Source organism: Epinephelus moara, chromosome 6 (assembly GCF_006386435.1).
Source record: "Epinephelus moara isolate mb chromosome 6, YSFRI_EMoa_1.0, whole genome shotgun sequence".
Taxonomy (NCBI): Eukaryota; Metazoa; Chordata; class Actinopteri; order Perciformes; family Serranidae; genus Epinephelus; species Epinephelus moara.
The window spans coordinates 11,457,942-11,481,125 of record NC_065511.1 but is presented as its reverse complement, the minus strand read 5'-3'; the positions used below and the strand labels follow the sequence as shown (position 1 = coordinate 11,481,125).

At 43.4% G+C, this 23,184-nt stretch overlaps 2 protein-coding genes across 3 annotated transcripts in view; one reads left to right on the top strand and one right to left on the bottom strand.

Moving 5' to 3' along the window:
• Positions 1 to 2,895, bottom strand: part of LOC126392328 (proprotein convertase subtilisin/kexin type 4-like) — a 227,053-nt gene extending 224,158 nt beyond the window's left edge. The window contains 2 exon segments of the mRNA XM_050047662.1: positions 2,777 to 2,835; positions 2,837 to 2,895. Of these exon segments, the coding sequence (XP_049903619.1) occupies positions 2,777 to 2,835; positions 2,837 to 2,895 (118 nt within the window).
• Positions 1,963 to 22,275, top strand: mms22l (MMS22-like, DNA repair protein). Of its 2 annotated transcripts, none has more exons than XM_050047660.1 (26): positions 1,963 to 2,169; positions 3,673 to 3,870; positions 4,220 to 4,345; positions 4,539 to 4,591; positions 5,092 to 5,179; positions 5,308 to 5,485; positions 5,731 to 5,824; positions 6,123 to 6,253; positions 6,675 to 6,788; positions 6,878 to 7,054; positions 8,352 to 8,414; positions 8,519 to 8,638; positions 8,979 to 9,214; positions 11,420 to 11,636; positions 11,768 to 12,057; positions 16,068 to 16,249; positions 16,620 to 16,770; positions 17,767 to 17,903; positions 18,125 to 18,267; positions 18,548 to 18,704; positions 18,866 to 19,011; positions 19,183 to 19,394; positions 19,721 to 19,887; positions 21,287 to 21,383; positions 21,563 to 21,730; positions 21,904 to 22,275. In XM_050047660.1, exons 2-26 carry the CDS (start codon positions 3,698 to 3,700, stop codon positions 21,977 to 21,979), a joined length of 3,696 nt encoding a protein of 1,231 aa, XP_049903617.1. In that variant the 5' UTR covers positions 1,963 to 2,169; positions 3,673 to 3,697; the 3' UTR covers positions 21,980 to 22,275. The 2 variants fall into 2 exon arrangements, with proteins under 2 accessions (XP_049903617.1, XP_049903618.1); XM_050047661.1 differs by lacking the exon at positions 1,963 to 2,169 and adding an exon at positions 2,903 to 3,019.
• Positions 22,276 to 23,184: the final 909 nt, after the last annotated feature.

Here is a 23,184-nt window from a genome sequence, read left to right as displayed (position 1 = left end):
TTCTACAGATTGTCTTTCAACAAACTCAAAAAATCCCTGACCGCCATATCGTAGTCTTTCGCAATGTGTTTATTGCGCAAGCTGACACCGCAATGACAGTAAAAAATATTGTGCGGCCCTACTCGCTATGACGTGGGGAAGTGGCAAAATGGTGTTTGGTGCTTGTCTATCTGTCTGTGTGTCTATTTGTGTGTGTGTGTGTGTGTGTCTGTGTGTGTCTGTTTGTGTGTGTGTGTGTATTTCTATAAAGTTTGGTCTTGTTGTGTGAATCTGTTTGATTTGGCAGTTTTTGTTATAGGCCCCTCCCACTTATAGAACACTCACACACCTTCACACATACACACACTTGACCTTCATGCCAAAATTCAACCTCTTTTGGGCAAAAACTGGCTGCGGCAAAAAACCCCAACATTTTTACGATGGAATATGGAGGATGGGGTGGAGTCGAGGAGTCTTGCAACCTGAGGAAAGAAGCTGCTCTGTAGTCTGGTGGTACAACAGCGGATACTTCTGTATCGCTTGCCAGACAGCAGTAGGGTGAACAGGCTGTGGGTATTGTCTTTTAATATCCTTTGGGCTCTGTGTAGGCACCTCATCTCACTGTTATCACTGACGCTCAGTAAGTGGGTACCAACGATATTCTGGGCAGTTTTACTCGCCGGCTGCGGAGCCCTCCTATCCTGGGCCGGGCAGATTAAATGCCAATTTGTAATGTTTCCAGTCAGGATGCTTTCTGTTGCTCCTCTGTTAAAGTCGGCTAAAACTTAGCGGGGAAATTTAGCTGTCTTAACTGTCTTCCTTACAAAATACAGCCATTTCTGAGCTTTCGTAACCAGGATGGAGATGACAGGTTCCCTGTGATGATATAAAGCTTTATGTATTTTCTTAACCTATGTTTAGTTATTTAAAAAATGATTGTTTTTAAACTTATAGCATTTATAGTTGTGACGTGTCCGATAACCTTTCACTACCTTTTGTCAGTTTCAGGGCTCCATCGAAAGCACAGGCATAACTTATAATGTTAATAATGGCTGCATTCCATTTAAGTGTGTGCCAGGCCCTGGTTATGGGCATGCTGGCTCATTGGCTTGGCTGACAGGGACACCTGAATGTAACAGTGCCATTGTTAATGTTATAACTAACTTACACCTGTGATTTTCCTGGTCCCCTTTATTACAGGCCCTGTACATTGGGACAATTGTAACAGTGGGCTGATGGTATTTAAATCAGTTTTGCAACCTGTGCATATTTGATAAAACCACTTAAATACATTGTTTCAGTATTTGACACATTGAAGTTCATGATATAGCAAATTGGCTACTGCAGTGTAATGAATTTTTGACGAATTGGGAGAATCAAAAAAAAAGTGTTACAACTGTCCCTGGTCTCCCCTAGGTCCACCAGACTACAGCCTGCATGAGGTCTAATCAGGCAGAAATGGGAAACACCTGTGTGGGTGTATGTTTTTGACTTCTGGTTGTACCCACATTGTACAGTGGGTCAAAATTCAAAATGCTTCTGTAGTAGCCCGTCAGTAGTAGTAGTAGTATATTGGTACAGTATTCCTTTACACACAGTTCATTAAGTTTATGATAAAGCCTCAAAAGGCTGCAAGTAATCCCAACAGCAGGTTATTACTGCATCCATTATAGGCATCAGATCCTTTCACTTTTAAGGATGGGGTGGATTACTAGTAAGTGCATCCAGGGAATGGTCTGAATTAAGTTTCAACTCGTCATTTTTTTAGTCCCAGTCTTGAAATGTGGTTTTCACAGACAAGGAAATTCACCCTGGTCCAGTGCATCAAAGCCTGGAAACGAGGCTACATCTGAAGGCGAGGGGAGGGGGGGATGAAACAGGTTCAAACCTCACCCCCTCCATGTACTACGGTGCAGAGAAAGGATTGAATGGGTTTGTAGCGTAGTGACAGAAAAAAAAGCATTTACCTTTCCCTTCCAGACGACAGAGCCTTCACACAGACGGACTGCCTCCTGTTGAAAGCAGAGCGGGAGGTCCATGCATCGTAAAGAAAAAAAATCTTCCGACGCGTCCATTTTTATTGTCTCCACTGACTGCTGGTAACAAAACGTGCAAATTAGAGCATGCAAAGCACCGCATCTATCGTGCATCTCCTCACTGGACAAGTCAAACGTGCAGAAATAACGAACTGTAAGTCGACAAAACGAGCACATCCACGGCGTGTGGCGGAAGGGGGGATTTTGTAAAGATGTGAGAATGCATTAGAATGCAAGAAATGGTGTGATGGCGAGAGGGACTGTTGGGAGAGACAGATCTGCATATGGAAATTAGGGTTAGCGTGGATAAAATTCTACTTAAACCGCTGCATTGTTTTGTATGAATTTGGGCGGGACCCCTGCAGAGAGATTGAGGGGGACAAGAAGAGACTTTGACATAGTCTGTAACATTAGGAAAGTCATGGCATGGTGCAGGTGCTCGGGTTAACTGTATAAAAGCCATTTTATTGGCATAAGAAGTGTATGCTTTAACGTTATGTTTTAATGATAATAATTTAGAAATAAAAAGCAGTGTTCCTTTTAAGGCCATGTATTTGGTGTAAATTAAACTTCGACTCGAACTCTGACTAAACAGATTTAGGTAGGCCAAATTAAATTACTTTAAGTCTCGTGAGGGTGAAAATAGAGCTCATGCTGTCAGTATAAAACATTGACTTTGCTCTTTAGCAAAACTCTTCAGAAATACATACGTTAAGTACGACACTACTGTTCAAACACATACAGACAACAACATATTTTACCTGGAGAAATAATGCGACGAAGGAAATGCGTCGCAGTGAGACCTCTTGTTTGGTGTTGACAGGTCCCGCCCACTATGAAACTTCCGGCCAATCATCGGGCGCAGGGCAAGTTTGCGCATGCGTGTTGCGGACGCGCGGGAGAGACCGAAAAACCCAAACAACGGAGTCATGACAGCAATTTAGTCTTCATACTTTGCTTTAAATTTACGGAATATTACATTACATAAGAAGCCGAAATACGAGGTTTGTAAATGTTTCGACTTTTGTGTTTCTGGAGGTGCTGCTGTGTTTCGTTTCCCTGTTAGAAATACTGTTATTTCAGTTTACTAACGCGAAGTGTGCATTCAACACTACGCAGATACTAGTTAACGTTACTAAAAAGTAGTTGACACTAAGATAATAAGGATTTCGCCTTATTTGCTGGCACATACATGAACACACATTGTAGAGAGAATTAACCTTTGATAACTGCTGCGGGTAATTTTACACACTCGTGTCATGGGGCTGCGTTGTGAGACTTAGCGTGCTGTTATGTAGCATAATGTGACCACTACAGATTAGGTTTTGACACAAGGCAACAATTGCTTGATGTCGAAGGTTAGTTTATACAAATGAAACCTCACGTATCTCAGCTGTCTACGGAATAATGGCAGCTTCAGTTTGATTCAAAATAAAGTTCTCACGTTGTATGTATTTTATTGTAATGGTCTACACTGTGTAGCAAAACCTCAAGATATATTTTTGATACTGTGCACTGTTTTGAACATACACACTAGTATGCTCATGTTTAATCCCTACAGTATGTGCCTGTCTGCTACTTGTGTGTGCAAAAACCCTTATCTCTGTTTTGTAAAACAATCTTGTGTTGTCTCAATACAATATTTTTGTCATTAAAGGTGATATTAATTCTGTACTGGCAGCATGGCAGACGACTTCAGCCAATCCCTCACCCCACCAGTTTCACCCTTCGCAGCAGACAGCCTATGTGAGCTGACTCCAGCCCAACCGCCATGCTTCTGCTGCTCTGAAACAAAGGAGGACCCCACTGGACCTCTCTCCTCAGAGGGGTACACTGCAAGAGGCTCCCTGAAACGGTAGAGTCACTGTCTGTCAGTTCACCATAAACACACACACACACACACACACACACAAATGTCCCCATTTTGAGGTCAACAGTTTTCACTATACCTATTTTGTGCCAGAGAAATGGTCCCAGTGAAAACCGTTGACAGCAACATCTGTGGATTAACCTGAGAAACTGGGTCATTTTCTGGAAACAGGAAACTACCTTTGATTTTTTTCAAAGGTCAGTTTTTGATGCTTTGAGCAAAGCGAATGAAATTCCAGTCACCTCCATTGTGAGAGGGTGGCAGAAGAAGTCTCCGCGGCAGAAAAACCTCAGTATATCAAGTCTTAACTGATGTGAATGCATCCACTCTGTAGGCTGCTGTTGCGTCTTGACCCGGCCCCTGCAGAGTATGAGACAGACACAGTGGAGATCTTTGGCTTCTCGTGGGTAACAGAGACAGCATTGGTGGAATCTACAAAGCCACTTTTTGGTCTGCTCAGGTGAGCCAAGATGTAAAACAGATCTCAGTTACATTTGTCTTTCTATTTAACACATTTTACCCTAATCTGAAGGTCATTTTCCATGGCACCAAAAGCTCAGAAATGGTATTCTTTAGAACTAATTTGTTTTGAAATACTGTCCGCCATGGGTCTTACATGTCACTGGTCTTAGTTGATCTTTGTTATATTTCAGACAAAAGGTTTACAAGCTGGAGTCCTTGGTACAGTCCAGCTCACATGACTTCGGTAAGCCATTATTTGCTCAAATGAACATACATCTTATGTGTTACTGCAAAGTCTTTATGTGTTTATGCAAACAGTCAGATAATGTCTGTAGTGTGAACAGGAAATTTACATGTAGTTTAATATGCTCCCTCAGATGTCTCATATTATGAACATTGAACCATATTGGCTGTAGTGTGGGCTGAACCCAAGACCTTTAAATTGAGGGGTATTTGGTCTAACCACTGAGCTACAGCATCAGCCAAGAAAATTGCTTTGCGCAAGGAAGAATTTTCCTGAGGATAAGTCTCGCCAGCCAAAGACCATATAAGTACAACATACAGTAGAGACATTAAGGCTAATTTGTATGATTAACTGAGGAGGCAGCAGAAACAGCAATGAATGATAAAGATAAAATGAATTCTAAAAAAATAAATTCCAGTGTTTTAGTCATATCTGATACAGTGGGCATGTTTTACATAAGATTTAGGACTACTGCCCACAACATTCATCATGTGTTGTAGGTCAAGCAGGCAGCCTCCACTATGAAGCAGAGGACCTGAGACAACAGTGTGTTTCATTTCTTCAGTATGTCAAAGTCTTCTTGCACAGGTAATTCTCCATGTTTAATGTCAAAGCCAGTGGCACAAATTTTAATGTTTTTATTTATATGTTTTGATGCTGCTTTTATCGTATTTGTTGGTTTATTTGGACACACGTGTCTTTTTGTATTGGTTCAGATACCTGGAACCTTCCAGCTCCATGGATACAAGTCATTCACACCCTTATGAGGAGCTGGAGGCCCAGCTTCCCTCTGCTCTGCTGGAGGAGCTGTTTGGCGTCACTCTCCTCATAGGACGACTCAAAGACCTGCCTGCCAACATTCAGAGTGCCTTCACTATATCTAACCCAGGAAAGGTGTGTGTGTTATACATGGGCATCAGGGGCTGTTGTCGAGGTGATAGGACTATTGCACAGGTGCAGCAAAAGTGTGGATAACATAAATGTAAGGTTTCAAGAAGCAATGGAAACAGTATGAACTGTTAAGAAGAATTACCTATATGACCACAGTTCCCATCACCCTGAACCTTGCTATAACTTGAGAAAATATTTTCAGCAGATTTTGCTACTGTTGACATTGAACTTGGTGCTTCCTCCCACAGATTTTTCCTCCCTCTTGGCATTTGTTGCACCTTCATCTTGACATCCACTGGTCAGTCTTGGAGATCCTTCACCTACTTGGCCACAAGATGCAAGGTGTGTGTCCAGCTCTTGCAAGGGAATGTTTAAACAGAATTGAATCCATTGGAAATACTATAAGATTTATTATCGAAGAAATACTGTGTAATAACATGAAAATGTGGAACTGTTGCATAGATACTGCTACAGAGACACCATTATCTATTCATAAAAGACAGTTTGAATGATTGTACACTTACTGGTGTGTTACATCTAACAGCTAGCACAGTGGGCAATAATCTCCTGAGTTGTAGCTCACAGTGAGTCATTATCATGGAAACAGGCTTTTAGTAATTTTACCTGTTCTTCTCTCCAGGCCAGGTGGTGTACGCCCACCAGTTTGTGAACCTGACGGGAGAGAATCTAACCGATACCAGTCTGTTTGAAGAGCACCTGTGCAGTCTGCTGTGTGACCTAACTGGTCTGGCCATAGGCAAATACAGCAAGGTGGGCGGCTGGCCACAACCCATTACATCTTACTGTTGAGATGTACCAGCAGTGTTTCTAGCTTGTTTTTAGCTGAGAAAAAACTGTAATTTTTGTATAATATATGTTCATTATCACATTTAGTGCTTGGTTAATGGAAAATGGATGGGAGCAGCAGATGGCACATACTGAATTTGAATTTCGCGTCTTTCATTTTCCCCAGAATTTTATCCTTTTTAGGGTGGAGAAGCCTCTGAAACAGCATTAGTATTGGATAATAGTAATATCAAGCCATGTTGTTGCATGCTGAGTACTTTTAGTAATACAAAATGTTATCAAACTAATTGTTAACCTTAATGTCAGTGATGGACCCCATGCATTTTTGTTAAAAGAAGTAGCAGCTGGGAGCTTACTGTGTGAAATGGATCCTGTTAATTTCTAGGTGAGACCTACAGAGGCACTGAGCAGCCATCACTACCTTTGCACCTGCACCAAAGAACTTTGGATCCTGCTCATGCACCTTCTGGAACACAGAAATAAGGTGTTGCACACACAGGTAATGTGAATACACATGCGTTCACAGTTGCACAATAAAAGATAACTCTGTCCATAACCCTAAATTAACCACTGTGTGTTTCCCTCTAGTCTTTCTGGAACTACATGAACTTGTTGTTGAGGCCCTTGGTTTCAGGGAAGCCAGCAGCGGAGCAGTTCAGTGGCCTCCCCATGCACTGCAAGGACCCTCTGGGCTTTACATGGTGGCTGGTCACTCATGTAGCAATGCTGGGGCAATACAGTCGTAACGGCACTCTCCAGTACGAGGTAAGAGACCAAGAATAACAATACTGACAGCTTAAAAAAGTATTCCACTGCTGGAAAGATTGTATTTTCATAAAGCTGGGCTGTCCATGCAGTAGAAAGACACAGCTACTTTTGAAACTGGAGTTACATGACCAGAGAAAACAATGAAAAAGGGCTCTGGCATTCACTTTTGCTCAGGAGGTAGAAAACCTACAGCTGTCAGAACGCACTGTACAGCACTAGACCAATAAACGCTTCCTCTGGTTGGTGACGTAATGTGTGCTCGTCTGTTTGACACAGACAGCACTATGGTGGCCGGCTGGTAACAAATGATCTCATATTACAGTTAGACAGTAAGCTAAAATATGTTTCTGAAAAATTTTTAGGTGAGGAAGCGGCATTGCAGTAACAGAATCTCGGCTTATATTTGATCAACACTGTCAAGTTTTACCATTTGATCTCAGTTTTCCAACCTTCATTTTGCCAATTCAAGAAAATTACAGCCAGACAGTGCAATAAAATATATTTTTTAAGACATTTAAGGCAAGAAATAGGCACTGCTGAGTTTTACAGTCTGGTCTGAGTTTGAGACAGAGAGAGAGGGGTGTCTCTCTCACAATCCTCTTCTATACTCTTTGTGTTTGTGGTGGTGGGCATATGAAAATGTGGAAGCACAATCTGTAGTTCAAGCAACAGCCCTAGAGCCAGCAAAAAACTTGGATTTTAGCTGGCAAATGAGCAGGGAGAACTGGGTGCCGGCAAGACGGAGGGAAGTTTACCACAGTTCATTTATACATACTACCCACACTGTTATGGTGCAAAGCTGACTGAAACTTGGCAACATATCCCTTCAAGATGTTGAACTGCAAATATTTCTCTTTTACTAAAAATGCATGTAGGTGCATCTTATTTCATCAAGTAGTGCAACGTAAAGACAAGAATTCTCCAAAGAAGTTGTAGTTTTGAAGACATTTTTCCTGTCACCCGAGAGGCTTCTGCAGTTCTAAAATAAGTCTTGAGAATTAATTTGTCTTGACACTTTAATAAAGACGGGTGCCAAACCTAGACACGTTGGTGAAAAGAGACAAATTACATTAGACTTTGTGTGGAAATAAGTGAGACTGATGATGACGGTGCCTCCGCATTATCAAGAGCAGGTACTCTGATAGCAGTCCGTGTCTACTCTAATCTTAAATATGAATGCAGGAGACACACTTATGTTTCACCAATTGATCCCATATGTATGATTTAAAGAAAACAGTGGGTGTTGTTCGATACTGTGTTTCAATGTATCATCTTGTTTTATCTGCACTCACAGAAACATTTCGGAGACAACTGGACTTTTGTGGAAGAGTTACTCAAGTTAACCTGTAACCCCAAGGTCAGCACTGCTTCTAGTTACAACTGAGTTTTTAACCTCATTGAAGAAATGTAGTTTTAAACAGAAATTGAACAGCATGCGTTTGTGTCTGTGTTTAATAACAGGGAGGTCTAGCAGAGGAGCAGGTCAGGATGCACGTCCACTGTTGTCTCAGTCTCTGTCTGCTGTGGGAACCGAGCACAAGTGCTGTCTCCATCCTGTGGGACTACTACAGCAAGAATCTGGTGAGCACCTACCAGAGGAAACTGATGGTGTAATACAGAAGATAAATGTTATGTCTTATACTTGATATGCTGCCTCATTTTAAGCATATCTGCTACAATCAGACCACCTTTAGCTTACTTTCATAATATAAATTAGCCTTATGGCCACTTTCTGAGACAATTCACAATTTTTTATGTCTTTGTCTTGGATGTTCTAATTGCTGTCATTTTAATAGTTTTAGCATATGTGATAAACTAAGTTATTATTAGTTCCAGAATATTTTTTGGCACATTATCCTATAGGTTAGAACCAGGGCCGATACAGTTATGATATATATTATACTCTTTCCCTCCACCCCAGAGTGCTTCATTCACTGTACCCTGGCTTGGGATGTGTGGTGTGGGCACATTGTGCAAGACGCCCCTGGCTCTGTTCGAGCAGGCCCGCAGCTGCTGCTCCCCCTCTCCCCTCCACTCTCCAGGACACACCCAGCTCTACCGCTCAGCCAACTCCTTCCACATCTTCCTTCGAGTGCTGGCCCTGTGCCTCGCCCAGGACAGGGCTGGTGGAGTCCCACAGAGGCAGATCAAAGGAAGGTAAAGTATAGATGGAAGGCTGGGAGGCTTTGTAGCTCTCGCTCCTTCCCATTCACTTCCACCATAAAAAGTAGGTCTCACAGCCAGGCATTTGACTCAACACCGTATATAGCGCATATAGTATTGTGGAGGAAGAGAAGATAAAAAGGGAAGACATGGAACAGAAGCTGTGAGAAATGATTACTAATCAGGACTAGGCTTTGTAGCATTCCCTTTTCCCCTTGATCTTCTAATGTGTGATGTGTTTGGATTTGTGTGTGTATAGGTGCATACTTGCATGAATACACAAACAACATGTGTGTTTGCTCACTATCATGCATTTCAGTCTTGTTTGTGTGCGTGCCAGGTGCACCGCAGTCTCCCAGTGCGTCTTTGATATTTACTCAGGCCCCCCAGTGGAGCAGGTGTCTCAGGAGTCAACCACCTGCTCTTCAGCACAGACCAGAGCCAAGGAGCCTCCTACTGATGCACGCACACACATACACACACTGCACCTGCTCCCTAGAGCAATGAGTGAGACCACTGGATGGAGGGGGATAGAGAGAGAGAGAGAGTGTGTGTGTGTGTGTGTGTGTGTGTGTGTGTAAGAAAAGTATGAAATAAGAGAGGAAAGATCACAAGCTAATGTGCACATCAGAACCGAGCGCTGGACCATCCTATATCCCAGGCCGGCTGGGCGCCAGAGAGAGGCAGCCGTAGATAAATCCGCCTAATGACTTCCCTCTGTCTGGAATGTGCTCAGTAGCACTGCAGACATGGGGGCTAATTAGCTAACGAGCGTGGCGGTTAATTCGCCTTAACGAAGCTGTGTTGGTTTCCAACACGGATAGAGGGGAGCTTGGGTGGTGGGGAGTGGGGAGATGTGGGTGGTAGGCAGTCTGGCAACAGCCAGACTGGGCTGGGACAGGTCCAGATCCCCCCCCACCCCCCACCCCTCCACCTCCCTCACCACTACCTCCTCCCCCTCAGGAGGTGTGAGGCGTGCCGACTGTATCGCTACAACATTTCGGCAGCGTTCCTACTCCTGGCCGGGCTCTGCGGGACACCCGCGCCGACCGCATTAATGGGATCGACTGCGAGCATGTTGATCTCCAACGCCGGGAGTTAGGAGCATCTGCTCGCCTCCAGAAAAAAAAGCTGTCCGGAATAAACAAACAGACAGACAGGTTGGGAGAACACAGAAAATCCCCACTGCTGCCTCCCAGCGCGCTGCTTATATCCCTGTTACATATTACCCATTCATCTATTTAAATCTCCCTCCTCTCACACTCTGACTGCATGCTTGGCCACCTTCTCCTTTTATCGTCCTCTGTGGGTGTAACTAAGCTGATTTCGGTGTTAACCTGGTCTTTCTCAGTTCCTTTCTCGTTTTTCTCTACTCCTTTATATCAGTCATACTTCTTACACCGAGTTTGTCTTGGGATGCTGGCTGTTTGTGTTTTGACCCAAACAGCAGCTCGACTCACCTGTGTGGGCTGCATCTGTGTTTGGGAGGTGGGGTGTAAAGGAGGAGGGGGGGACTCCAGCCTTCTGTGTTTTCCTGCCAGGCGAGCAAACAGCAAGCTGGATGTGTGGCAATGCATGTGTGTGTGTGTGGTTTTATTGATCTCTCTCTGGTGTTGCAGTAAATTGGTTTGGATGTAGAGAGAGGGACCGAGCGCCTACTGCTGTGTGTCTGAGTGTCTCTGACATTTAACATGATCTTTAAAGGCATTTCTCCACAGTGCCCGCAGGATCTAACAGCGTGCTGGGTGAGAGAACCACCCAGCACGCTGTTAGATCCTGCTTACTCCCTCTCTCACTTGTTCTTTCTCTCATACCCACATACACACACACACACACACACACACAGGCCGGGCAGCCCAGCCAGCCCAGCCTCTCCCCTGGAGCTGAGAGGGCGATGGAGGCAGGTGGTGGGATGCACGGTGGGGGTGGAAAGTTCAGTTAGTCAGCATTTAAAGTCAGAGGTTTCAGAAGAACGAATCACCTCAGAAGAGTTGGTCAGTGGAAGTAAAGAACAACTGAAATTGTATTTAAAAAAACAAAAAACAATTTCACCATTTTGTTGCACTGGATTAAGTAATACCATAAAGAGCAGGTACACATGTCTGTGTCTCTGACCACTTTTTTCTTTAGCAGACCATTTTGTGCTACATTTTTAAGCTTTTGTCTCTTTCTCCCTCTATTGTTCCTTTATGTTTCCAGGATTTATTTCAAGTTCTCCTCAAAGAAGATGCAGGAGCTACCAGAGGCAGGCCTCATGAACTTCCTGCTGCTGTTTCTGGTGTTGGCCAGGCAGGTAGAGCTAGAGGATGTGGCCAGCAGAGCCTGTGAGCTGCTGGGTTTCCTTCCCTCTAACTGCCCCCCTGGACACCGGACCCTGATCTGGAGGGGACAGCTATCACTACTGTTGTTGTTCCAGGTATTGTTTGTCAATCAGAAATTGTATCTGGGAGTGTATTGTTGCAAGCCAGGCATACAACAAAGGCTTTTTTTATGTACAAATTCCACCACTTCAAGATCTTTTGACATCATGTGATGTTTTTTTCCCAGGAGAGGGGTCTGGATGTTGGTGCACAGGCTAGCTGGTTGGCCTCCTCCTTTAATGAGACAGCCAAAGAGTTCTACAATAAGACCACAGAGGTCTCTCGCAGACTCGCCCTCTGGGGGCCCCTCGGTTCTTACCTGGAGGGTGTGGCTGAGGTGTTTGAGACAAGCACCAGTCTCAGCCTATCAGAGGAAAAGCTGCTCAATGAAGGATTTGATTGGTTGTTACCTGCTTGCCGGGTCTCAGAGCTGAATTCCACCCTGGGCTTTCTGCAGATCGTCCTCGCCCAGCTCAGGTGAGACAACTGGTGAAAATACTCACCAGCTCCCAAGTATCTCTTACTTTTTCTCAGCTTCTCTCATTCTTTTCTTTCACTGATAGCCGCTCCCTCACAGATAGTGAACACATTCAGACAAATGTTTTCTGGCCAAGGCCAAGCTAAGCTTTTATTAAAATCTGATAAGTGGCTACAGCGAAGGAGACTGATCTCTTATGCTCTTCCCAACCCAGCCCAGAGTCCACTCACTTCTCATACTGACAATAGGTGGATTGTGCTGTCAACAGGAATGAGTGTCTGTAAAGACCTTGTGTTGCGTTGAGGCCCCTGTTAGTCTCAGCAGACCTAGTGGCCCCCATGTCACCCTCACCAGGTGCTGGTGAAGCTCTGAGTAGAGTTACAGGCCCAAGGGACCCTCCATGGACCCTCTTGTCGTCATGGGGACGGCAGCATTGCTGTGAGCGCGTTGAGAGACCATGGTCAGTAGGGCGTCAGGACGGGTTCAGCTGTAGGACACGGGTGTTCGTTACATGATCGACCCCTGCTGAAGGTCAGAGAGCCACAGCTGAAACAGTGTCTGTTTATATGGGGAGGTGGAGGCGGGAACAGGAGGGAGAGTAGATACAAATCAGGTGAGACTGGTAGGCTATGGAGTGAAGAATGATGTGTGATCTTTTACAGTATATTTTCAGTGAAATCTGTCACCCTACTTTTCAACCTTTTAGTTTGCAACAATCCTTAACTTTACAATTAACCACAATTACTAGTTTAGCAAGTAGCACTTGTACTTTAAATGACCTGAAGTAGGTACCTAAAACCTTTTTGAATCAATGTACCAATATGTTAAAAATGTTACAGCTAACGTAGCCTGTCAAAATTGAGTTATGTTGGCAGTGTTAACACAACTGTGCAAAAGAAACAAAGTGCAATAACCACCTTTGTGAAGGTAAAATCAATCAATCAGGGTGGTGTTGTAAGCTGTCAACATAACGTTGGCATTTTATCAGCCTATAAAGTTAAGAGTTGTCATTTGGAGTCATGTGTCTGCCAATCAATGTAAAGGATTCACTGTCCTTTAAGCTCTGTTTTGGTCTCCACCAATTCTTGAAGGAAGCTGTAAATATAAGTGATGATTATCTGTGGGTACATCACTACGAGTGACAGCTTTCACATTACACATCATTTTGTCCATTGTTGATATTAAAATATTGATCAGAGAAGCTTTAAACCAGAAACTGTGTTATCAAAGATGAATTGAAGAAGTTAACAAATCTGAGTCAGCATTCAATTAAACAACGTAGTGCTTAACTTTTTAAGCTAAGCTAAGTTTCAGAAAAGTATCAAAGGCCTACTATGCAGGAATTGTTGGTTAATGTTTGTAAATACAACATTTGTTGTAATGGAAAAGCCGATGTTATAGCAGGCTAACTAAGCTAACCGTCGGCAGATATCTGTCCAACAGAAAACAGGCCAACTCGGCGTCACTCGTCCTCCCCATCCTCTCCTTCAGTGCTTGCCAGCGAAAATCAAATTAAAAGCCAACTTCAGATTCACTCTTGTTTTGGAACGAGCTTTGTCTGGTTGGCGTTTCACCTCACTATACTTGTGGTTTTTCAGTACTGTGTCTACAATTTTTGTAGCTTCCTATTGGATGCTGCTGCTTGTACCTTGTCACTACCTTTGTGTAAGGTCCTGACATCACTTGCACTGTATTATCAGCTGAGGGCTACATGACTAGGAATGTCTCAAACCTAGCAAAGTAAGAAGAAAATAGAAGCCGGGGGTAGTGTCTCTGCGGAGTAATACATTGCCACATAGTGGGTCATAGTCATGATTGAGAGGGATTACCTTTGTAGGAGTCTATTCAATGATTTTTAGGAAAATCCTGCATACTATACCTTTAAAATTTCTTACACAGCCCCAGTAAGTACATATTCCAGGTTTCGCTGCATTTCTCAATATGCATATGCATTTCTTAAATCGTTTTCATGCCTTTAGAAATATACTGGAGGCTTTACAAAGCAAAAAGTATTACTGCCACTTTATACTTACAAAAGGTTAATAAATAAGCTGAAACACTAGAATAAGGACATTGTAAAGTTAAGTGTTACAGAGCCCTCTCCCTGATTCATGTAGGTGTATGATTGCTTTAATTCTCCAGTGTATACGTTTCACCCTCTCCACCCTGTGCACACACAAAAACCTCCACACCTGCCCACACACCAAAAGTGAAACACAAACCTGCACTCCTCTCTTATTCCGATGCTGGGCTCCCATAACATGGTATCTCGTTAGCTTTGCTAATTCCCAAACTTCCCATCTCAGATCTCGGGGTTGGAGGGCACACATTAGCACATTAATGGCCAAGAAGAGAGAGAAGAAGAGAACTCCCAGAGGCCCTCTGTGTTATGGCCCGGACCACGCTGACCCATTTAACCAAATAAAAAAAAATACCATGTTCTCTCTTTCCAATCCGTCCCACCAAATTAAACATAATTCTTCAGCCTGGCAATTCTCGGTATCTCTTTGTGATTAATGCCTTTTCTTTGACACAATTAATGGGCAATTATGTAGCCTGGCAAATTTAGCCTGTGCATCATTATGTCTACTGAGAGCCGTGTGGAATCTGCACACATTAAGAGAATTATTCTGCCAATGGCTGCGGCAGTGTAGGGTCCGAACAGTCACTCTTGATAGCCATTGCCATGGTGCTGAGGCAAGAAGCCAGTCCCAGGCATAATTTCTCAGTTTTATTCCTTCCCATGACCCTCTGCTGTGGGAGAGTGGGGGTGTCGCTGGTTGATGAGGTGAGCTGGCATTGGCACACCATGTTGGATCTGTTTTCGGTACAAACAATTAATCCCCATCTCCTTGGCTTGATAAAATACAAGCCTCCCTGTGAAGAGTTTTCCTTTGTGAGCATTAAGACCTTTTACCGGATATTGAGCCTGTCTTTTCAAAGTCAAGGACAACGGTTACTTGTGGGAAATTTAGTAACAAATACACCTATACCTTTTGATAGAGATATATGGACAGTATTAAACAGAAAGTGGACATGGATTTAATTCAGCCTGTGCCTGTGTGTGTGTTTGATGCGTCTCTATCATTATTAGGATGCTATATTTTATTTTATGTGTCTGTATATTGGATGCAGCTGGGGGAAAGGGTTAAACGGGGTCCCTAATGGTGTGTTGGCGTTGAGTGCGTGTGTGCGTGAGTGTGTGTGTGTGTTTGTGTGTACACATTGTAAGAAGCCGCAGTGAGGAGGATTAAGTGGGGTCTCTGATGATGTCTTGTACAATGAGGGTTGATGGGTGTGAAAGGCCCATTCCGCAGTAGTAACGAGGCTAATGAATTCAGACTCTAATCGATTGTCTCAGCTCTCTCTGGATTAGATGCAACCTTGCTGGAAGGGAAGGCACTGCTGAGGTGTGTGCGTGTATGTGTGTGTACCATAGTAGCAGCAGACAAGAGTGCGTGGTTGAGGATGGGATAGGAAGGGGGGGTTACTAGTTCCTCTGTCCTTTCCTCCTTCCACAGCACACCTCAACCCCGCTTCCCCACACCCCCATCCGGGCGAATGAGGGGGACAGGAGGATCATCTCCAGTCTAAATGAGATTACAGCTCCTTCAGCTGCTTATCTGGGCTAATGCCAGCCACTGTGGGGCTGCTGTAGCGGCTGGGGCCAGGGCCAGGGATGAGCTAGAAGAGCCAAAGTATAGTCTGTGTACAGGGGATCAGCATTAGACTCCACTCTATGCCTATAATATCCTCCTCTCCTTCCCCACCTCTACCTCCACACTGCAGCGCACCGCCGCGCCCAGTAATCCCCCAGGAGAGAAGAGAGGGAAAACACATGAAGAAGGAGAGAAAGAGAGAAACGGGGGAGCAAAAGGATTTGAGAAAGTAGAGGGCGGAGTTGGAGGGTGTGGGTGTTGTACACAAGAGGGAGCGCTATGTTTGGATTTAGCATCGAATAGATTTGTTTATCTGCTTTCATTGTGTATGTGTGTTTGTGTCCTTCCAGACGGGTCCATCAGCGCACTGTCCAGTCAGCACCCACCCCGGCTTGGGCTCCTGGTAACACCAGTGTGGTAAAAGAGCGCCACCTAGCGGTAGCAGCTGCACTCTGGGCACACTTCTTCCCTTTCCTGCGCAGCCTACGCCTCTCCCAGACCCCTCCAGCACAGCTGGCAGATGCTGCTGCAGGTCAGTGATACCCATTGGGAGGACAGAGAGACAGACTATAGGGAAGAACGGGCTGCAGGAGGACAGCGTGGGGGAGAGCTGGAAAGAGTTTTGGATGAGTTCAACCAAAATGGATTTGAAATAGCTGATTCTATTTATTTTGTGCATTTTACATGAGGACAGACAATTTTAAGGGCAGAGAGAACATTAGCAGTTAGGGAGGAGGATAAGAAGATGTAAGGATGCAAAGATTCAGAGAATGTAAAAAAAAAAAGACGAATAATTGACGACACATGCCTACAGATCGCACGCTGCATTTTAATCGTGCATTTATCAAGTGTCTAGTAATTCAAAAATAAAAATAAAAAATAGAATAATTTCATATTTCCAGGCTTCACCCTATTGGCCTTCGACCTGCCGAGTTCGGCTCCCCAGGATCTTCAGCCCAACCCAGTCCAGTCCATCATGCAGTGCTTTGGCTGGGACGACATGGTTCACCCACTTCTGGTAACTCGCTACCTTCCCCATCTGCTCCAAAACAGGTACAGTTAGCCTTTGAGATATACCCTTTGTGCCTTTTACCTCAATCACAAAGCATTTTCTATCACATCACTCCTGATGGGAAAACATCAGGTCAATCAGACAGAGATGATGTTCACCTGTGAACCTGTCAGTTTCATCGTGGTAGATACCACTCGACAAAATTGTTTTGGACAGGTCCTGTAGGTATATTGGGTGGTATCTAATTAATAAATTAGACGGCACGCGTCCTTGGTATTATAAAATAGGTTTTAATGAAAGAATTTGCTCCCATGCCTCTAAACAGAATACAAAGTGTAGTGCATCTTCAAAATTGCACTCAAGGGTACGAAACAACGTGACTGTTTCAACCTCAGAGGTCCTCTTTAGACAGTGCCAAGTGATATTACGGTGCTACACCTGAATATAAAGCCAAAACAAGGACACTACTTGTATTTATTGTTTAGAAGTACCAGCCTGCCAAGCCTCTGATCACTACAGTTTGAGCTGTTAGCAATATGTAATTTATGACATGAAGTAATGGTTTCGTTCTTGCAAAGATTTAATTAAATTATCACGCCCTAGATAGAAATGTTCACCTCCCTCTATCCGTCTGGACTGATCATTAAAAGCTATATGTCAGCTCAGAAGAATCTCATGGAAAGAGTTTTTTATGTGTTTTAGACACGAGTGTTTTTGGGCGTTTATGCATTATTTCAATAAAGATTTGTGACTTGTCAGATTCTCCTGTCAGAATACAAATATATGACCACTTGAGCACAATGACACATAGAATGTAAAGTTTAACATTGACATTAATGTTAAATGTGTTTGCGTGTCCTTTTTAGTCATATCCATCTTTATGTCTTCATATCATGTTTGTCTTTGTTTATCAGGAACTTGCTGCTCACATATCGAATGCATCTTCATATCTTCATCAGCAGTGAAGATCAGTAAATCCAATAGTTGTTTGTAACTACCCAAATTTCACTTGTCTGAAATTATTCTGTCTTTTGCAGTGACCTGGTGTCCTCACTAAGCAGCGATTCTGCCACTGTTGTTTCCGGTTCGGCACAGAGTCTATCAGTTAGAGCCTGGTTCCGCTGTTTTCTACAGCAGCACCACAAGAACCAGGATGGGTCCGACAGCAGAACAGGTAATGCCACTGAGAATGCAATGTGACAAGTAAATAACCATCCGTGTGCACCAGGCAAGATTTACTTTGATATAGGTATATGTGGAATTTCTGGCATATTTCAGAGAGGTGTATCCAAAAACAGTAGTGATATAAACTCTTTGGGTAAGACAGGAAGTATCTGGGGATTTTACAAGTTACATTAAAACACCCATGTTTTTTTGTGCCTGCACTGCTTCCAGGCCGGGCTGTGGAGGAGCAGTTGTGTGAACTGACCCGACTTGTGCTGAGACTTCCTGAGGTGGACAGTCTTTTGCAAAGAGCAGGCCTCCAGCCTACGGCCACCAGGCTGGAGCCCACTTCAGCCCTGGAGATGTTTGTCAAGGTAAAGGGTGCTTACAGGTGTCAGACACACAGAGTTTCTGTTGGATGTCTATGATTTACACTTTAATATCCCTGAGATGTACCCTTTTCCTCACTTTATTTGTGTAAGACCTACTGTACTCAGCATATCTTTGGTCTTATTTGAAATTCATCCCTGCACTTTTACTCAAGTCTGCTCTGTATGTGATGTATGCTCAGCATATCAGTCATAGCAGCCTGTATTTACATGCAGATATTTCCATGAATGTATTATTTTCTTATCTGCTTTCTCATGGTGTCAGGCTGTCGGCAGTGTGTACAGTGGACTGCAGGTTTTGTCTGAGCGTTCAGCCATGGTGACCAGAGCCCTGGGCTACATTGGTGATATCCTGAAACACATTAAACCTTCCCTGGTCAACAAGAACCAAGAGGGACTGCAGCTGGTTTACTGGGCTGTTGGTAGGTGCAGAGCCCATATACTTTAAACACATTTTTAAATAGACAGAGCTTTAGGTTCACTTTGTTTTGTTTTGTTTTTTTCAATGTGGTCTCAGTCACAGACTTTACTAAGGAATCATTATAGATTTTAATGTGACTCTGTTTTGTGCTGTTTGATTTAGGTTGCATAGTGAAGCACTGGAGCCCCCTGCTGGCCACATCCAAAGCTCAGCAGCTACTGTTTCGTATTGTAGACGTACTGCTGCTTCCACACAACCTCACACAGCAGGACAAAGCACTCAGGGACAGCCTGCCTCTATATTTACAGGTTAGGACAAACATATATTGTACACTGAATCATGTCTTGGACAATCACGACACACAGCTGGCCTGAAGGTGTGTTGGTGTTGTGAAAAAGATCTGAAACCCTAATCAAAACCCTTTCATTGCTCATGTCTGTAATTTCTTGAGATGTTTTCACTAATTTATTCTCCTGCAGGGTCTGTCAGTGGCTTCCAGCGTGTCTCAGTCACAGGGTGCCCACCTGAAGCAGCAGCTCCGCTCTGTTACCCGCAGATATCTGGACCATTTCCTTCCTGCCTCTCCTTCAGTGGGTGTCATCGCCAACCACCCGGTGCTTCTGAGTGCCTGTGAAGCCAACCCAACCAGCCGGGGAGCAGCACTGAGGAGGACCATCCTGGAGGTGCTCTGGTAGGTCTCTCCAGCTGGGATGTTGTTTCCCTGTCATGACCTCCAAACCACCTGACTCTGAGATTGATTTCATATCCAGCTTGTGTTTGGATATGACTCCTGACCAGCAAATTAACATGTGCAATGTGTTTCATAGTAAAAGAGAAAATAAATCAAACTGATAAATGGCAGCTCAGATTTCATATTTATTTAGTTGACTGAATTGTAATCAGCAATTCTTGTTGATGTGACTTCTTGTCATCCATTATGTTTCTCCACAAATACATTTATTAAACTGTGCAATTCTTCATCAGAACTATTGGAAATGTTTCCTTCCAATTTTACAGCGCAAGCTTCCTGCAGTTTAAAGGTCATGCCCCTCCGCCCCGGCTAGCGGCAGTCCTGATGTTCCTCTTAGAGCTTCTGAGACGAAACAGTGACTCAGACCCTGCCCTCCTCACTCTGCCCCTCCCCTCGCTGCTGCGCTGTGTGATGCTGGTCAACGAACCGCAGGGTAAGATCATGCTTGTGCATATCCATACGCAATAATCTGGAGTTTATAAAGTGTAGTTTTTCTAAATTGAGTTTGAGTGCCTTCTAATTTTCGATACGGAGGGGATCCTTTGGCTCACTTGATGCCTAGTGTGACTGGGATTGGTACTCAGAATATCCTTGTCTGGCAATCTGGCAGTCAGTGGAAGACACAAATTGAATGCTGTGAAAGAGAACTTTCAGTCATCTATATAACTGCAGTTCTCTGAGTATTATCAATGAGTGTCTCACGAGACCACCATCCATGCTCATGTGTAGAAAGGATGATGTGCTGTGGTGTCACTTCGGGTTTAAGGTAAGCTTCTGTATTCCCTGATATCATGACCTTGGCATAGACCATAGAAAAATGTGTCAGCCAAATTTCAGTGATTAAGAAAAACCAAAGTATATAAAATTAGGTTTCAAAATCATGAAAAAATCAGCAATACACTCTGCTCTGAAACACTGGCGGTGTGTCCACTGAAGTAGCTGAAACGAAGGACAAGTAGCCACACAGCAACAGGCTCTCATTTAGCGGCTAACAAAGTACATACACACAGTAGTGAGCAAGTCACTGCTGGTGGGCCAGGTAGCCGATTCGGGCTGAAAGTTACGTTAGTGATGGCTGTTTAGCTTGTGTTGATATGATTGTGGCATTTAACAAAGATGTTTATTCATGTAATTATTGGAGTGAAAGAGCTGAGAGAGCTTGTTGAATGTTAGGAACTCACCACTTTTACACAGAAGGTGAACAAGATGACACTGATGCTATGTGCTGTAATGTTAATGTTTATATGGTGGAAGAGGGGTTAACTTAAAGACGGCTCCAGTGTGTCATTGAGTCATTTCAGGCCCACCCAAAAACTCTTTACACAGAAATGGTGAAAAACAGTTTCACATTTTAACTACACAGTTCTCAGTCTTTTTTTCATACATGTTTTCAACAAGTATTTTCTGACACATATAATGTGTTTCCAAAGAAATCTCTCATTTATCTTACCCAGACTTTAACAAAGTGAGGACTTGTCTTTCTAGGATCACATGTGCATATCTGTTTGTTTGTATGTGTTACTGCAATTTTAATTAATCACAGCAAACGTTGAAATCCTATTTTTTTCTCCTCAGACTTCTCCAAAATAAATCTGGCCTGCATTTGCTACAACTTCACTTCACTTCCAACTCAATAAATACTGTAATCACAGTACTTACTATCAGCGAGATGGTTGCAAACATGTCCTTAATGCTTACAATTTTCATCAATCCTCACTTTGGGGCAAATTATACAGAAAAAAAAACAAGTTTGTGTTTATAGTAATCACTGAAGGGCTGTCTAATGATGTGTGTGTGTGTGTGTGTGTGTGTGTGTGTTTTTTTCTGTGCAGTGAGGAAGACGAGCACAGATGCTTTACAGCTTGTGGTGGAGCGATGTGCTGCTGCAGCTACAGAGGGACCATGCGAGCAGATGATCACTGTCTTACGGTAATTGACAATAATGTCTAGCGTTAATAAAAATCTGCACCTGTATTAGAGCTGTGTGGCGTTGGATGCACAAACCCTGATGTAGGCACTGTAGGCACCGAGTCGCACTATCTATATTACATTAAAGCCTATTTTATCCTTTGTGGTTTTTACCGTTCGTGTAATCCCAATGCTCCCAGGTCGTTTGTGGAGGAGAACGAGGGAATCTACGACAGGCAGGTATACACTGTCCTGGAGACAGTGGCTGTTTTAGATCCCTCTGTGGTTCAAGCTCTCATCCCCAACCTATCTCTCAGTCTGAGAAACACTGAACACAAGAGAGGACTGGGCAAGAACATCACCTTGAGGTGAGCAAGCACATGAATCACATCCTGAAAGCCACGCAGACAGTATTCATTGCCTTTAAACTATTTTTAAGTTGTCTAGACAGCATGCAGGTATTGAACAGGAAATATTCTGTAGCTGTATGCTTTATTGAATGTGTCCACTAATGCGACTGCTCCTTCTCTCTGTGTAACAGGAGTGCATATAAGAAGTTGCTGTGTCTCCTTGGAGAGAGTGGGCAGGCAGAAATAAGCAGTCTGGAAGCGGACTGAAAAGTTGTTTTGTTTTGTTGTTTTTTTTAAAAAGAAGAAGACCAGCTCCAGGACGTGTCACCAGATCCAAGAACCACATTTAGTTACACCAACCTTCTTTGTTGTGCCAAATGTCTTAGTTTGATCTTTAAAAAAAAGTGCATTACAGTGCTGCCTACAAAATATGAGCATTTAGGGCATCTCATTAGCTGAGTTAACATTAAAAGGACAGTTCAACCCAGAGTGTTGAAGATATTGGCCATAGACATGTCTGCCTTCTCTCCAATGTAATGGAACTAGATGGCACTCGGCTTGTGGTGCTCTCTCTCCAATGTAATGGAACTAGATGGCACTCGGCTTGTGGTGCTCACAGTGCCAAGATGATTTCTCAAGATAATCCACAGACCTTGTTGTGAGCAGTTTCATCTACCAAACTACACCTGCCAATTGTATCACCTCAAACGAAGCGTGCATCTACTGCTAGCTCACCTAGCACCTCTGAGCTAGGTAACATAACAGCTCAGCCAAGCAGAAGGCCATTAATATTTACATCTCACCCTGTCACAAGCACGAGCCTCTTGTTCAAGAGTAGATGCACGCCTCCTTCTTCACGGTGCTTTGGTTGGTAGAAAATAGTTCCTACATGAAACTGCTCACAAGTTCTGTGAATTATCTCGAGTAACTAGGTCATGATTTCTGGAAAGAGACATTGCTGTTGAGTTTTTCAAATGTATTTTTTTGGCACTGTCAGCACCACAAGCTGAGTGCCAACTAGTTCCATTATATTGGAGAGAAGGCAGACATCTCTATAGCTGATATCTCCAACACTTGGCAAGTCACATCGAAACAATGTACACTGATAAAAAGCACTACAGGTAAGAGAAAAAAACTGTATTTTTGACTTTGAGGTAAACTGCCTCTTTGAAATCTTAACTGCTGGTGTAGTATAATGGAAAAATATAGCATGAATACATGAAACTGTAAATAACTGAAATACATTATCAGCTGTACTTTAAGAACTCTGAATGTCCTTCGTGCATTATCTTGAAATGTGCCAATCATGGACTGCAAGCAGGTTGTATATAATGTACATATTGTAAAGAAGGTGTACCTTTTCACTTTGGCAGATGCGTTATTAATAAAATAAAATGTATTAATAGAAATGTGCTTATATACATCTCCAGCTCTTCATTTCAGTTCAATAGTGAGGACTGTGAGCACTGAAG